The sequence below is a fragment of the Hylobates moloch genome, unplaced genomic scaffold (assembly GCF_009828535.3).
Source record: "Hylobates moloch isolate HMO894 unplaced genomic scaffold, HMol_V3 SCAFFOLD_19, whole genome shotgun sequence".
NCBI classification, from domain to species: domain Eukaryota; kingdom Metazoa; phylum Chordata; class Mammalia; order Primates; family Hylobatidae; genus Hylobates; species Hylobates moloch.
In genome coordinates this window covers 33,079,886-33,094,610 of record NW_026652294.1, presented here as the reverse complement: position 1 = coordinate 33,094,610, position 14,725 = coordinate 33,079,886, and the positions used below count along the sequence as shown (strand labels likewise).

The following is a 14,725-nucleotide window of genomic DNA, read 5'->3' as shown; positions in this document are numbered from 1 at the left end:
GCCCGCCTCGGCCTCCCAAAGTGCTGGGATTACAGGCGTGAGCCACCAAGCCCGGCTCTTGCATGCTTTCTAACCAAGTACACCCCATCTGCAATCAGGGACCTGAGTCACTACACACTCAGCCCCACAGGACCTCAAGGCTAAAGGAGAGGGACTGAGAAGCCGGAAGGGGGCGGGTCGCCCATACAGCCTGAGGCAGGGGAGATGGGCGCAGGGATACAAGGTTCTCCAGGTTCTCCATCCATCGCTCCCGCAAGCCGGGAAGGAGTCCAGGGCAGAGCCTGGGCCTGGGATTGAGGAGGCCTCTCCGGAACGTCCACACCCCTTCCCCACCACCCGCAGCCTCGCCCACGAGGCCTGAGCCTCTGGCCGCACCACGCCATCCACGGGCCTGTAGTAGGCAGCCATGGTGAAGATGACCATGTACAGGCAGTAGACCAAGAAGTTGAAGTAGAAGATGCGCTTGACGAATCTGTCCCACTTGTCCTGCAGGAGTCGGTTCAGCGGCTCCACCAAGAGCATGTCGTGGCGATTCTAGGGGGAGCAAAGAGAAGTGAGGTTCCCTCCTGCAGCAGGAACTCCTCGCACCCCCACGCCAGCCCGTGGTGCCCCTCACAGCCATGGGCCCGCACAGTCCTCAGCCCACGGAGCAGGTGAGACGGGAAGTCTGAGCCAGCCGGCAGCCAGAGCCTGGGGCTGGTCCCAGCACTGCCGCGGCTCACGAAGGGACCTGCCCTCTTGGCCTCAGTGTCCCCAAAGGTGCAGTGAATGGGGTGAAACTGGACAAGCTCTTAAGTGCTCACTTAATGGCCCACAGCACTGCCCAACAGTCTATGCCCACTGTGTCTAATAACTCACTCCCGAGAGTCCACAGGAATGGGAAGTAGTTGGCTTAGGAAGAGCCTGGGCATGAGGGGCTGAGGGCAGGCAGGAAAGAGCCTCTGGGTCCTCACTTCTCACGTTTCCAGCCCTGGGTCAGGCAGGGCGGCAGGGAACTAGGAGGCCCTTCGTCCCCAGGAGGGCCCAGTGCCTCATGCCATCATTACAAGTATGCTTTGGGGCAAATGTCTCATATCCAGAGATTTTGATAAAGTTCAAATAGGCCGGGTGTAGTGGCTCACGCCTGTAATCTCAACACTTTGGGAGGCCGAGGCAGGTGGATCACTTGCGGTCAGGAGTTCAAGACCAGCTTGGCCAACATGGTGAAACTCTTTCTCTACAAAAAATACAAAAATCAGCCAGGAATGGTGGCAGGTGCCTGTAATCCCAGCTACTTGGGAGGCTGAGGCGGGAGAACTGCTTGAGCCCCAGGAGGCAGAGGTTGCAGTGAGCTGAGATCACGCCACTGCACTCCAGCCTGGGTGACAGAGCGAGACTCTGTCTCAAAATATAAAATAACATAAAATAAAATAAAATAAAATAACACAAAATAACATAACATAACATAAAATAAAATAAAAATAAGTTCAAGTATCCCTGAGACTGATGATCAAAATCAGGTCATCCCAGCCTCCTTCAGGCCATCGAGTCCAACCCCCATCCCAAACTTAAGCTCTCTCAGAGAGGTTCCTGATCAGTGTCTTCTTGAATACCTTTGGGGATGGGAAACTCCTTCCTGCCTCAAGAGGCTATGGAGGCTCACTGCCTGTAGGGAATACCTCTTCTTTGGTCTTCTCTCCTTTCCACTAGTGGTCCTGGCTCTGCCCTAGGGTCCCCAGGACAAGTCCACACTCCTTGTCCCTGAGAGCCTTCAGAGACATGAAGATGTCAGTGGTGGTCCCAGAGCCTCTCCCCCAGGTCAAATACTGCAGTCCTCGTTCAGGCCACCTCCTATCTGGACCACTCCTCTGGGAACGCTTGTATCCAGCACTCTGAGTTGGAGGCCCAGGTTCAGCATGGCAGCCCAGGGGGGGCAGAGCAGACCAGGCCTCTCCCAGCCCCGGACTCTGCTCCTGTAAACGCAACCTCTGACCTGAGAGACGTCGTGGAAGCCCCTCACTGCTGATGGCACAGACTCCGGCCCCCAAGTCTGCCTTAGGAGCTCAGAGCATCACCTTAGAAAGAAGGGACAGGTAAGGTGGCCTTTCCAAACAGCGTGGCAGGATGGATTACTCACTAAGTAACACTAAGACATTCATTTGGAGCCAAAATATTTAAGTAAGATGCCTACTTCACACCTACACAAAAATAAATTCTTGTCCTGGCGCAGTGGTTCGCACCTGTAATCCCAGCACTTTGGGAAGCCAAGGAGGGCGGATCACCTGAGGTCAGGAGTTCGAGACCAGCCTGACCAACATGGAGAAACCCCATCTCTATTAAATACAAAAAGTTAGCCAGGTGTGGTGGCGCGTGCCTGTAATCCCAGCTACTTGGGATTCGAGGAGAAACGCTTGAACCTGGGAGATGGAGGTTGCAGTGAGCCAGGATGGCACCATTTCACTCCAGCCTGGGTAACAAGGGCAAAACTTCGTCTCAAAAAAAAAAAAAAGAAAAAAAGAAAAGAAAAATCCACAAGCCCTGCCATCAAGTGAAAAAAAAAATGGTTGTACATTGTGTATAGTCTGATCCCATTTATGTAAACAAAATGAAACTGTGTATTTTTAAATAGTATAAAAGGAAGGTCCTTTTGTCTATGCACCTCTGAAACGTTTCTGTTTTTACGGGATGATAATCATGTATGGTTGCTATGCTCAGGGAAAATTCAGTGGGCATGAATGGGACGTGAGGCTGCAGGGCCTGGGCTGGGGGGCAGCAGGCTTTCACTCACGAGAAGCCAGCTGGAGCTGGACCAGGGGCTGGGATCGGGGCTGGGGTGCAGAGGCCCTGAGGCCCTCCCTGGCTGTGCCCCAGCCACTCACAGGCGTGTCGCTGCTGCTGTAGGCGATCACCTCCAGCACCGAGTTCTTCTCGCAGGTGTCGATGCAGGACAGGTCGTACAGCGAGGAGTGCACGGGCCCGTAGGCCCACTCGGTGAACTTCCTGGACAGGTGCCTGCACTCAGGCTCCTGGATCTCCCGCTGGAGAATATAGGCCAAGACCTGCCACCAGGGAGCAAGAGCCCGTCAGAGGCCAGCCCCAGGCTCCACCTCAGACAGTACCTCAACAACCAGCTCTGCTTCCCAGCTCAGCTGGTGGCCCCACCCAAGCCCCAGGCGAGTCTCCACCGACTCCTGACCACCATCGAGATCAACCAGCCGGCCGGGCATGGTGGCTCACGCCTGTAATCCCAGCACTTTGGGAGGCTAAGGCAGGTGGATCACCTGAGGTCAGGATTTTGAGACCAGCCTGGCCAACATAGCAAAATCCTGTTTCTCCTGAAAATACAAAAAAAATTAGCCGGGCATGGTGGCGTGTGCCTGTAATCCCAGCTACTTGGGAGGCTGAGACAGGAGAATCACTTGAATCTGCGAGGCAGAGGTTGCAGTGAGCCGAGATTGTGCCACTGCACTCCAGCCTGGGCAACAAGAGCGAAACCACATCTCAAAAAAAAAAGTCAACCAGCCAGCTGCCTCGGATACTACCTGCACCATATCAGGCCCACCATCCCCTCACAGCGAGACCCCAGCTCTACCATCTCACCATGAAGGACAGTGGTGGTCCATTCTCGATAACCTCAAGCCAGAAAGAAATAAAGAGAATGCAAGAAATGAGAGCCAGATGGGGTGGCTCATGCCTGTAATCCCAGCTACTTGGGAGGCTGAGGTGGGAGGATCACTTGAGGCCAGGAACTGGAGGCCTGTCACCAGGAGCCACCAGCTGGGGCTGGGAGCTGGAGCCACCAGCCTTGTTACCTAAAGCTCCTGCCTGCCATGAAAAAACACCAACAGCTTTTTTCTTTCTCTTTTCTTTTTTTTTTTTCTTTGAGACAGAGTCTTGCTCTGTCACACAGGCTAGAGTGCAGTGGCGAAATCTCGGCTCACTGCCACCTCTGCCTCCCAAGTTCAAGTGACGCTTGTGCCTCAGCCTCCTGAGTAGCTGGAATTACAGGCACCTGCCACCATGCCTGGCTAATTTTTGTATATTTAGTAGAGGTTTCACCAGGTTGGTCAGGCTGGTCTCAAACTCCTAACCTCAGGCGATCCACCCACATCGGCCTCCCAAAATGCTGGGATTACAAGAGTGAGTCACTGCGCGCAGCCCAACAGCTCTTCTTCTGTTCCACCCTAGGCAGCCCCTCCCCCATTGCCCAGCACCCCACCCCACCCCGTGTCTTGTTGCTGATACTCAGAGCTGGAAATCCAAAATGGCACATTGGCCACGCAGGGTTCTGCCCTGCGGCTCCCAATTTCTCAGACTTATTCTAACAGCCCTACAGGCTGGTGTGACAGAATCAGAGTCCCGCACACACAGATAGTGACGCCAGGCTCCCGCAGTGAGTCAGGCAGTCCTCTCCCAAGCCACCATCCCCGCACCACACCAGCCTGAGCCGAAGCCCCCTCTTACCCCGATCTTCCCGGTCCCGGCGGCCAGAGCCAGCGGCGTCATTCCCTTCTTGTTGGTGAGCTCCTCCAGCTTCAGCGTCGGGTGCAGTTTGGCCCCCAGGATCAGAATCTCATTGTACATGCTCGTCACAAACTTGGTGTTGTCGGCCGTGTTGTCGGCCACCTCCACCAGGGCGTGCAGCACCGTGTTGCCCACCGAGTCCCTGGCGCTGATGTCAGCCGGCTGCCAGGAGTTCTGCAGCAGGAACTTCACGATGCCCAGCTGGTTGGTGCACGCGGCCAGGGACAGGGGCAGTTCACCTGCACGAACACAGGGCCCAGGTGGGCCTCAGGAGTGAGATCCAGCTGGCCCCTGAACCACCGGCCTCCAACTCCCTCTGTCTCTGCCCAAACCTCCCCTTAGCAAAAGCCGAAAAGATCAGGGTCTGCCACATGGTCTCCCTACCGAAGTAGAATCCAGGCCGCCCTTTGGTTTTCTTAAAGAAGTCCCCATGGGCCGCAGCCTGGACGTCTGCTCCGTTCTCCACCAGGAGGGTCACCAGGGCCATGTTGCGCCTCTCGATGGCGATGTGCAGCGCTGTCTGGCCTACAAAGGACGCGCACTGTTGGCTTCAGGTCACAGTCCTCTGGGGCTGCCGGGACAGGTGCTGAGGAAGGGCTCTGGGCAGGCAGCAGCTGCTGCAGGAGGAACTGGGCAGAAAGTGCCTGGAGGACCCCCCACTGCAGGAGGCCAGGCCAGGGTCCCCCGAGGGGTCCCAGCGAGGTCCTGAGACAGGAGACCCCTGGGAACAGGAAATAACGGGTTGGAAGCCAGAGGATCAAAATTGCCCCAGGGGCAAGGAACAGCAGCAGAGAGAAAGGCTGCGACTTCCAGGGACGGGGACCATCCAATCAGCAGGGGGAGACAGGGATTTCCCAGGGTCAAGAGAGGAGACATCAGATGGGGGAGGCAGGGACCCCCAGGACCAGGAGAAATCAAGCCAGCAGATGGAAGAGGCAGGGACCCCCTAGGATTGGGAGCCACCAACGCAGTGGCTGGGACAGGGAGTGAGGATCCCAGAGAAGCACGGAGGCCCAGGGACAGCCACGCCCTCCTGGTTCCCGGTGCTGCGGGCTGAGCCTTGCCCGGCCCCGCCGCCCTCCTCACCCTTGTAGTAGCTGTCCGTGTAGCTGGCGTTGACAAACTCCTTCAGGCTGTCCGTCTGCCGCGCGATGTCCAGGAGCAGGGGGATGGTGTCGTTCTGCCCGTCGTGCAGGTTGAGCATGGCTTTCAGCAGACAGGTCTTCCCCGTCTCAGGGTCTGAAAGACAAAGGGAGGGTCAGGGCAGGCCAGGGCTGGGGCCCTCCCCGGAGCCCAGCACTGGGGCCACCTTTGAACTCATTGTCCGTGAGGTGCTTCTTGCTCTTCTGCAGGAAGAGCAGCAGGCTCTCCAGATCCTGGCAGTTATTCTGAGCAACGGCTTCAAAGATACTCCTGCGATCATAGAGCCTGAGAGTCTTCTCGGTGCTGGCGGCGACACGGTCCTGGGACAGCAGCCTGCCGGCCAGAAAACACCCTCATCTCATACCCTGGCCTCCCCTCGGCCCTGAGGCCTTCGGAGCTTGTCAAGGGAACACGACTAAACCCCAAGGAAAACCAAAAGGGGGAAAGATGATAAAAAAGCTGCCCCTCAGTCTAGGTGACTGTCCAGAAAACCAATGTAACAGGGACAGTGGGGAGCATGTGTCCCCATTCTGTCCCCACCCTGTCTACAGACACCATCTAGAAAGTCACCCGGCTACTCCCAGACCACTGGCTTCTCTCCCTGCTCGGAAGCTCGGGAGGCAGGAGCCTGGTGGGGATGGAGGGAGGTGGAGGCAGGGGTGTAGACAGCCCCTCTAAGGGAAAAGGTGGCCTCACACTCCCCAGAAGTCAGCCAGCCTGGGGCCCTCCCTGCCCTGCCTTGCAGCTCATTGGAGCTGTGCTGTGCTCTCTAAAAGCCTCCTGCCCTTGAGCTTTTAGACTTCAAGTCCAAGTGTGTGTGGTGGGTAGGCTTTGCAGGCGTGGACACGCAGACCCAGCACAGACACCAGCCCCCGTGTCTGCACATCCCACGAGGTCACATGAGGAAGGACGCTGGACCAGACCACCCCTAAGGCTCTCCAGCCCCCTGGCTTTGTGACATTTAGCCCAGAAGCCAGACCACCCTGTGGCATCTCCATGGCCAGCTGGGCTCCTAGCAGGGAGGGGGGCTCCAGACGTGCACTTACCTGGCACCGGTGGGGCCGTCTCCTGGCCTCTGGATGATGATAACAGGGCTGACTGTGATGGTCGGGCAGGAGTCCAGCTCACCTTCCTCGTGAGGGCAATCCACTGGGAAAGCCTCCTCCGAGTCACCCTTCCCAAAGAGCCGGGTGCGGCTCTTGGCCGTGGAGAGCTGGGGCTTGGCTGGAGGTGGCCTGGAGTTAGGGTCTCCATCCAGGGGGTCTGGGCAGGTGTCCTGTTGGAGTGGGTCCGCAGCCGCCCCCGAGTCTGTGCTGCTCCATTTCTTCATCCTTGCTGGATCCTCTGTGGCCCAGTGTGCAACCTGCAATAGCCGCCACGCCGGGGTTGACTCCCAACGTAAGGACTGCTTATCCTTAGACCCCACCTGCCCTCCTCGCCAAGGGCCCTGTGAAGCAGGGTACCCCAAAACCCCAACTTGCTGCTGCCCCCAGCCCCCTAGAACTGAAGCGTTTCCAGGACTGAACCTCTCACCCCAGAGGCCCCAGAGGTGAGCAGGCCTAGCAGCACCCAGGCCGTCCTGCGGCCACTGACGTCGGCCTGGGAGGGTGGACAGGCCCCCGGCTCAGAGCCATCTGCGGTTCTGGGTTAGACCCATCCCTCCTCCTCTCTGGGCCTCAGGTGCCTCCTCTGCAGGGTGAGGTTGATAACCACCGCGCTGTCTCCCTCCCCACACAGAACAAGGAAAACGGCCGGGGTGACCGTCGGGGGCTAAATTCAGGGAGGATCTCGGTGATGAGGATGGCTCAGTCCAGAAGAGCCAAGCAGACTGTGTCCCTGGAATAGGGTGAGCGGCAGAGACTGGCACACCCTACACCCACACTGCACTGCGGGGCCCTGCTGTGCCACGGGTCCACACACCATCAGCCAGGTGCCCGGCCTGCCTTTGCTCTTCAACCTCGCTGCCACAGCCACTGAGCTTATACGAGATTTTGGATTTTGTGCTTTTTGTCATTTTTAGGAATCAGCATCCGTCAAGCACCCTGGCCTTGAACATTTAGGTTTTGAGACGGTATCTCATCCTGTCGCCCAGACTAGAGTGCAATGGGGCAATCTCTGCTCATTGCAACCTCCACCTCCTGGGTTCAAGCGATTCTCCTCCCTCAGCCTCCCGAGTAGCTGGGATTACAGGCGCCCGCCACCATGTCTGGCTAATGTTTGTATTTTTAGTAGAGACGGGGAACGTTTAGGCTTTAAGTGATTTGGAGCTGGTGGGTCTTCCAGGCCTAAACACCTAGAGATCAGTTGGCCACTGGCAGCAGCATGTGTAGTTGGACACATGAGCTGATGCTATTTTCCACTCCCATCCTGCCCTATCCCCATGCTTCCCCTCCCTCTGTCTGGGCATCCCCACTCCCTGGCACCCAGGGCTGGCCCATACATCCCTCCCATAGCCTCTATTCCCATCGGGTCTCCACCTAAGGGCTTTTTCCTCCTTCTACCCTTGCAAAAGTCCTACCACCACTCAGATGCTACTTCCCCTCAGGATCCAGCACTGATGCCGCCTCCTCCATGAAGCCCCCAGATCCCTGCCCTGGTCATGCTCCTTGCCGTCCTCTGCACAGTGGCCGAGCCCATTGACCGTCCGTCCCACACAGCCCACCATGTGGTCTAGCAATTGCTATCTGTCACTGATTTATCTCTCCCGCACCCTGTGACCTCCTCCTGGGCAGGGACCTTGCCTGATCCATCTCCTTATGAAGAAGCTGTACTGGGCTGGGTGTGGTGGCTCACACCTGTAATCCCAGCACTTTGGGAGGCCAAGGCAGGGGATCACCTGAGGTCAGGAGTTCGAGACCAGCCTGGCCAACATGGTGAAATCACGTCTCTACTAAAAAATTACAAAAATTAGCCAGGTATGGCGTCGGGCGCCTGTAATCCCAGCTACTCAGGAGGCTGAGGCAGGAGAATTGCTTGAACCCGGGAGGTGGAGGTTACAGTGAGCTGAGACTGTGCTACTGTACTCCAGCCTGGGCGACAGAGTGAAACTGTGTCTCAAAAAAAGAAGCTGCACTGGTCATCTGGTCATGAGTGGGGAAATAAGAGCAATCAGACCCTTCTAATTCCCATTTCCGTAGGAAGTTAGGGAGATGACTGTTCCAGCGGCGGCTAGATTCTGGAAAACAGCCACAGCAGGAATGAAAGGCTTCTCAAGTCCTGCATTTTCTTTTTTTTTTTGAAATATATAATCAGGCAATCTCCCAAGCCAGAACAGCTCAGAGAGACTCCCAAGTCCTGCATTTTCAAGTGAAAATTCAGGCAGTGAAACTCCAGAGTTCACAGCTGGGCCATGGCCGTAAACCAGCTATGTTCTGAAGCCCAGATCCATGAAAACACAGAGGCAGCCTCACCACTCCACCCACAGGCTGTGAACAGGACGGATGGCTGGCTGCTGGCCATCTCCCTGCCTGTTGATCCGCTCTCAACAGGACTGAGTCTTTCTCTGACGCACCCATCAGGTGGACCCCCTGCAGCAAGAGTGTTCCTGGCCACAGAAAGCCGATTCCCTCATCTCATCACTCAATACCCATCTACTGAGTCCTCCTCCTTGGAGTCCAGCCCTGCGCTGGGGGCACAGAGAGGAGTCAGCCCCCCGCTGAGACAGAAACCAGGTACTGGCTGGGCAGAGGGACTGCAGGAGGGGGCAGCGTGCTGAAGAGGGCTCAATGGCAGTTGGTGATGGATGAGCTGAGCCTGGAAAGGGAACAGAGCTGGGCTAGGGCCTGCAGACAGACATGGAAGCCTAGAGCAGCTGAAGAAGAGGAAGTCAGTGGGACAGGAAGACAGGCGGCCAGGTCAGAACCATGTGGCCTTCAGCCTTAGCTCCAAGGAACTGAAAGCCAACATGGTTGCCTGGACAGTGGGAAGCCATGCGTAGCTTTGGAAGCCTGGGGGGCCAGGTGCTAGTCTTTGCTTTCTGAAGATAACACCCCGTCAAGGACCGTTCACAGTGCGGACAGCCTGACAGCGCTTAAAAGGCACCAGAAGCGAATGAGAATCAGAATCATTGATGCGTCTGAGCATGTGCACAAAGCAAACACGGTTCTCAGGACTCGCATTCCTTCACCCACTGAATTCCCACAACATCCCTAAGAGGGAAATAGTTCACCGATGAGACCGAGGCACAGAGCAGTTATGGCACGTCCCCGAGGTCACACAGTCAGAGCAGTTATGGCATGTCCCCGAGGTCACACAGTCAGAGCAGTTATGGCACGTCCCCGAGGTCACACAGTCAGAGCAGTTATGGCACGTCCCTGAGGTCACACAGTCAGAGACGGAACCCGGACTTGACCCCAGGCAGGCCGGCTCCAGGGCATCTCCAATACTCCACCACCATGCTGGAGGTCTGGGGCTCGTTCTCAGCTGTTCAACTCAGACCCAGACTCCACAGCAGGGCCTGGGGGCCACTTAGAATAGGCCCTCTCACCCTCGGGGCCGGACGTAAGACCTGAACCTGAAGCACCTCCTGCTCAGACAAGCAGCTCAGGAACCCCAAAATGCAGTGTGAGTAAGACCCAGGCCATCCCCACGCCTGGCTGTCCTGGGGATGTCTGTGGTCTCCAAGAAGAAGCTAAGAATAAGAATAGGGGCTGCTTGTTAGGCAGCCGAGCAAGAGAGCACCTGCCAGCCAGAGCCTCCCGTGAACCTTTCAGCAACGTTGTCAGCGGCGTTGCCTCTTCCTCTGACCGGTCCCAGTCCAACCAAACCCAGCCCACAGGAAGCAGCCTGGATTGTGCGATCATTCAGTCAGTCGACAAATGCTGAGTCTATACTGCACACTCTGCACCTGATTCCCTACTGGAAACCAAGCTTCTTCCAGGGAACGGGGTGGGACAGGAACCGAGGGGTCATGTGCCCTGGGCTGGGCCGGGGAAGAGGGTCAGGACAACCCTCCACTGCCAGGCCCGGAGTGTACCCTGCACCTGAGCCCGTGGTGATGCACCTGTCACCACAAAACATTCTACAGTGATCAGGGGAACTTCTACCGTGATTTAGGCAAACGAGTGTTGGCTGTGTGATGGAGATGGTGATTCTGGTTTACACAAGATTCACAAACTCATCAATGTGGGCTAAAGGACAATCCTAAAAAAATCGATTCTGCCCACAGATACCTGGTATGATCTCTGAGTCTTTCTCAACTCTAAAGCCAGAACAGATACCGCCCACCCTCTGAGGGAAGGATCCCTTCTCTCCCCAGTGCAGGTGAGACAACCTGGGGTGTGGCTCCCCTGCTCCCCTCTCTGCCCAAAGCATCCATCCATCCATCCATCCATCCATCCAAGTTCTTGGGAGCACCTCCCGCTCGCCACTGGGGACTTTCTGGAAGCTGGGAGACGCTGGCCCAGGACCCAGCCAGATTATTCTCAATAGCCCCTTCTCTCAAAGGGAGGCAGTAGGCTGCGGGCTTCCCAACCCAGGGGTGAAGAACAAAGAGATAGGACAGCAGCACAAGGACCCAGCGTGCCTGCTTCCTGGCCCTGTGCTCGTCCACTCCACAGAGAGGGCGACGCGCTGAAAACCTCCGGCCACACACCAGCAACCTCAGCAGCAGCTGCAGCCTCCTCCCCCGAGGACGGCTGGTGCAGGAGCAAGAAGAACAAATCCCGGTAACAACAGCCTCCGCTCTCACCTCCCAGGTGCTTCCCAGGAGCCAGGCTGAGGGCACCACAAGTTCGCTTCAGCCTCACGACCACCTTTGAGGCAGCCACTGTTACTACTCCCCGTTTTCAGATGAGGTAACTGGGGCACAGAGAGGCGAGTGGAACTGCCCACAGTCGCACAGCTAGAAAGTGGCAGGGCCCAGCTTTTGGCCACTCACTATGCCAGCCTAAAAGCTAACATCTGCATTGGCCATCAAACAAAGAAAGGGACTCACCAGCTAGACGCAGGCACACCCCAGGCCCACGGGTGCTCGTGAGCTCGAAGGCGGTTGCTACTCGAAGGGAGAGCTGGGCTCGTGTGGGAGAAGAGTGGTCTCTCTGCCTCCGTGGGGTCCCGGGCCCGGCCTGGCAGCAGCTGCCCTGCACTGGCAGGAGTGGGCTGTGGGTGCCCTTCGGCACTCAAGGAAAAAACGCTTCCAGCGATGCGAGCAGCTGCCTTTGCTGCGGCTCCGATTCCCAGAGGATCCCAAAGCTTTTCCCATCATTTTTGCCCTTTTTCAGAAACCACTTAGCCGCTGCCCCTCCTCCAGCCATGCCAGGGCTGCAGAGCACTTACCAGAGCCAGCCAGAGCTGCAACCTCAGCTCTCAGGGAAGGAGGGTGCTGCTCGGCCTCCCAAACCTGTGGCTCCTGCGCCCGGAGGTCTGGGAAACGGCTCCACAAATGCACATTCGCAGCCAGCGACGTCAAAACTAGCGTCCTCTAACTGTTCCGTTTTCAAAATAAAGAAGGAATGGAGGGTCATGCTACTCGCCACGCAGTCCTGGCCTGGCATTAGGGACTTGTTTTGAGAGTTGGAGCAACCTTGGACTAGTCCCCAACTCTCTTAGGCCTCTCGTTCCTGGGTCCCCAAACCTGGAGTAGGCGTTGGCGTCGAGAGAGTCTTCTGGGTCAGCCAGGTCCCAGCCTTTCTTCTCAACTGCGGGTTCCTCAGCGAACCACAAAACACAGATAACTATGAGTGTCTATTTCCTTTTTTTTTTTTTTTTGAGATGGAGTCTCACTTTGTCGCCCAGGCTGGAGTGCAATGGCGCGATCTCAGCTCACTGCAACCTCCGCCTCCCAGGTTTAAGCGATTCTCCTGCCTCAGCCTCCCAAACAGCTGCAATTGCAGGCACCTGCCATTGCGCCCAGCTAATTGCTGTATTTTTAGTAGAGTCGGGGTTTCGCCGTGTTGGCCAGGCCGGTCTTGAACTCCTGACCTCGTCATCCACCTGCCTCGGCCTCCCAAAGCGCTGGGATTCCAGGTGTGAGCCACCGCGCCCGGCCACCAGTGCCTATTTTCTCACTTCCCTTCGTACCATCCTAAATGCACAGGAGAGAAAATCCACAAGAGAGAAACGCACAGGAGAGAGTCGCATACAGCAGATAACTAGAACAATAGGTTTCATTCTCTCCCAGACCCTGGCTGAGAAGAACAGCGAGGTCTAGGTATGCATCCAGGCTGCGGCCCAAATGCTCTGCAGAAACCATCACAGCAGCTGCCCGCAGGATGCCAACAAGCTGTGGGGCCGGCCCAGCCTGGAATGAGCAGCCACTGCTGGAGACGCCCTCGTAGCCCTGCCTGGGGTCGCTTGAAAGCTCTGACCCCTGAGTCAAGGCACTGAAGTGTGGCCACCCCATCAGTTCTGCACAACAGTTGACAAAGAGCTTTCCCAAACCTGCTCTCGCAGGCCGGGAAGCAACCCTGGGCAGTGGGAGGGCAGAGACTGTCACCCATTTTACAGGTGAGAAATGTGTGATGCTGGGCAATTAGACAACCGATAATTAGATAATTGCCCAGTCCGCACTGTTGGTCTAGGCATAAAAGCCAGGCCCGTCCCACCATGCCACACCCCACCATACCCCTCACTTAGTCACTTTTTTTTTTTTTTTTTGAGATGGAGTCTCGCTCTGTCTCCCAGGCTGGAGTGCAATGGCACGATCTCGGCTCACTGCAACCTCTGCCTCCCAGGTTCAAGTGATTCTCCTGCCTCAGCCTCCCAAGTAGCTGGGATTACAGGCACGTGCCACCATGCCTGGCTAATTTTTGTGTTTTTAGTAGAGGCCGGGTTTCACCATGTTGGTCAGGCCTGTTCTCAAACTCCTGACCTCAAGTGATCCACCTGCCTCGGCCTCCCAAAGTGCTGGGATTATAGGTGTGAGCCACCGTGCCTGGCCCCTTAGACATGCTTATGCTATGTGTGTCATGTTAGCTTCAATTAATATGAACGTTAGAATTCATTCTTGTTTATAAATTGTGGCAAAAAGCCGGGTGCGGTGGCTCATGCCTGTAACCACAGCACTTTGACAGAATGAGAGTGACAGAATGAGACTCTGTGGTTACAGAGAGTCAATGAGACTCTCAGGCTGGAGTGCAGTGGTGCAATCTCGGCTCACTGCAGCCTCTGCCTCCAGGTTCAAGCAATTCTCCTGCTTCAGCCTCTGGAGTAGCTGGGATTACAGGCACGAGCCACCACACCCAGCTGATTTTTGTATTTTTAGTAGACACGGGTTTCACCATCTTGGCCAGGTTGATCTTGAACTCCTGACCTCGTGATCCACTCACCTCGGCCTCCCAAAGTGCTGGGATTACAGGCATGAGCCACCGCGCCCCACATCATATCAACCATTTTTAACTGTACTGTTCACTGGCATTGAACACATTCACATTATTGTACAACCATCAGCATCATCCATGCACAGAACTTTTTCATCACCCCAAACTGAAACCCTGCACTCATTAAAGGCTAACTCCCCTTCCCGACCCAACCCCCTAATGACCACCATTCAACTTCCTGTCTTTATGAATTTATTCTGGGAGTCCTCTGGGCAGGAATCAGACAGTATTTGTCTTTTTGTGACTGGCTTCTTTCACTTAGCATAATTTCCTCAAGGTTCATACGTGTTGTAACTTGTGACAGAATTTCCTTCCCTTTTTCTTTTCTTTTTTTTTTTTTTTGAGATGAAGTCTCACTCTGTCCCCCAGGCTACAGTGCAATGGCACGATCTCGGCTCACTGCAACCTCCGCCTCCCCAGTAGTTGGGATTACAGGTGCATGCCACCACGCCCAACTAATTTTTGTATTTTTAGTAGAAACGGGGTTTCACCATGTTGGCCAGGCGGGTCTCGATCTCCTGACCTTGTGATTCACCTGCCTCAGCCTCCCAAAGTGTTGGGATTACAGGCATGAGCCACCACGCCCAGCCCTCCTTCCCTTTTAAGGCTGAATAATATTCCACTGGGGCACAGGGTGGATGGACCACATTTTGCTCATCCATTCACCGGCTGATGAACACTTGGCTTGCTTCCACCTTCGGCCATAGTGACTACTGCTGCTATGAACATGAGTGTGCAAATATCTGGTCCTGTCCCTGCTT

The 14,725-nt window shown here is 56.0% G+C and overlaps 1 protein-coding gene across 2 annotated transcripts in view; it reads right to left on the bottom strand.

The window, feature by feature from the left end:
• Positions 1-11,802, bottom strand: part of TRPV1 (transient receptor potential cation channel subfamily V member 1) — a 30,328-nt gene extending 18,526 nt beyond the window's left edge. Inside the window, exons 1-8 of one of the 2 annotated variants that reach the window (XM_032137943.2) lie at positions 11,582-11,802; positions 6,693-7,009; positions 5,813-5,979; positions 5,590-5,742; positions 4,888-5,028; positions 4,444-4,742; positions 2,859-3,038; positions 376-534 (exon numbers count right to left, since the gene is read on the bottom strand). In XM_032137943.2, the coding sequence (XP_031993834.1) occupies positions 376-534; positions 2,859-3,038; positions 4,444-4,742; positions 4,888-5,028; positions 5,590-5,742; positions 5,813-5,979; positions 6,693-6,976 (1,383 nt within the window). In that variant the 5' untranslated portion in view covers positions 6,977-7,009; positions 11,582-11,802. Of the gene's footprint in view, positions 1-375; positions 535-2,858; positions 3,039-4,443; positions 4,743-4,887; positions 5,029-5,589; positions 5,743-5,812; positions 5,980-6,692; positions 7,010-10,326; positions 10,491-11,581 lie in introns of those variants that run through there. The other variant, XM_032137944.1, reaches the window with a different exon arrangement.
• Between the last annotated feature and the right edge of the window lie 2,923 nt (positions 11,803-14,725).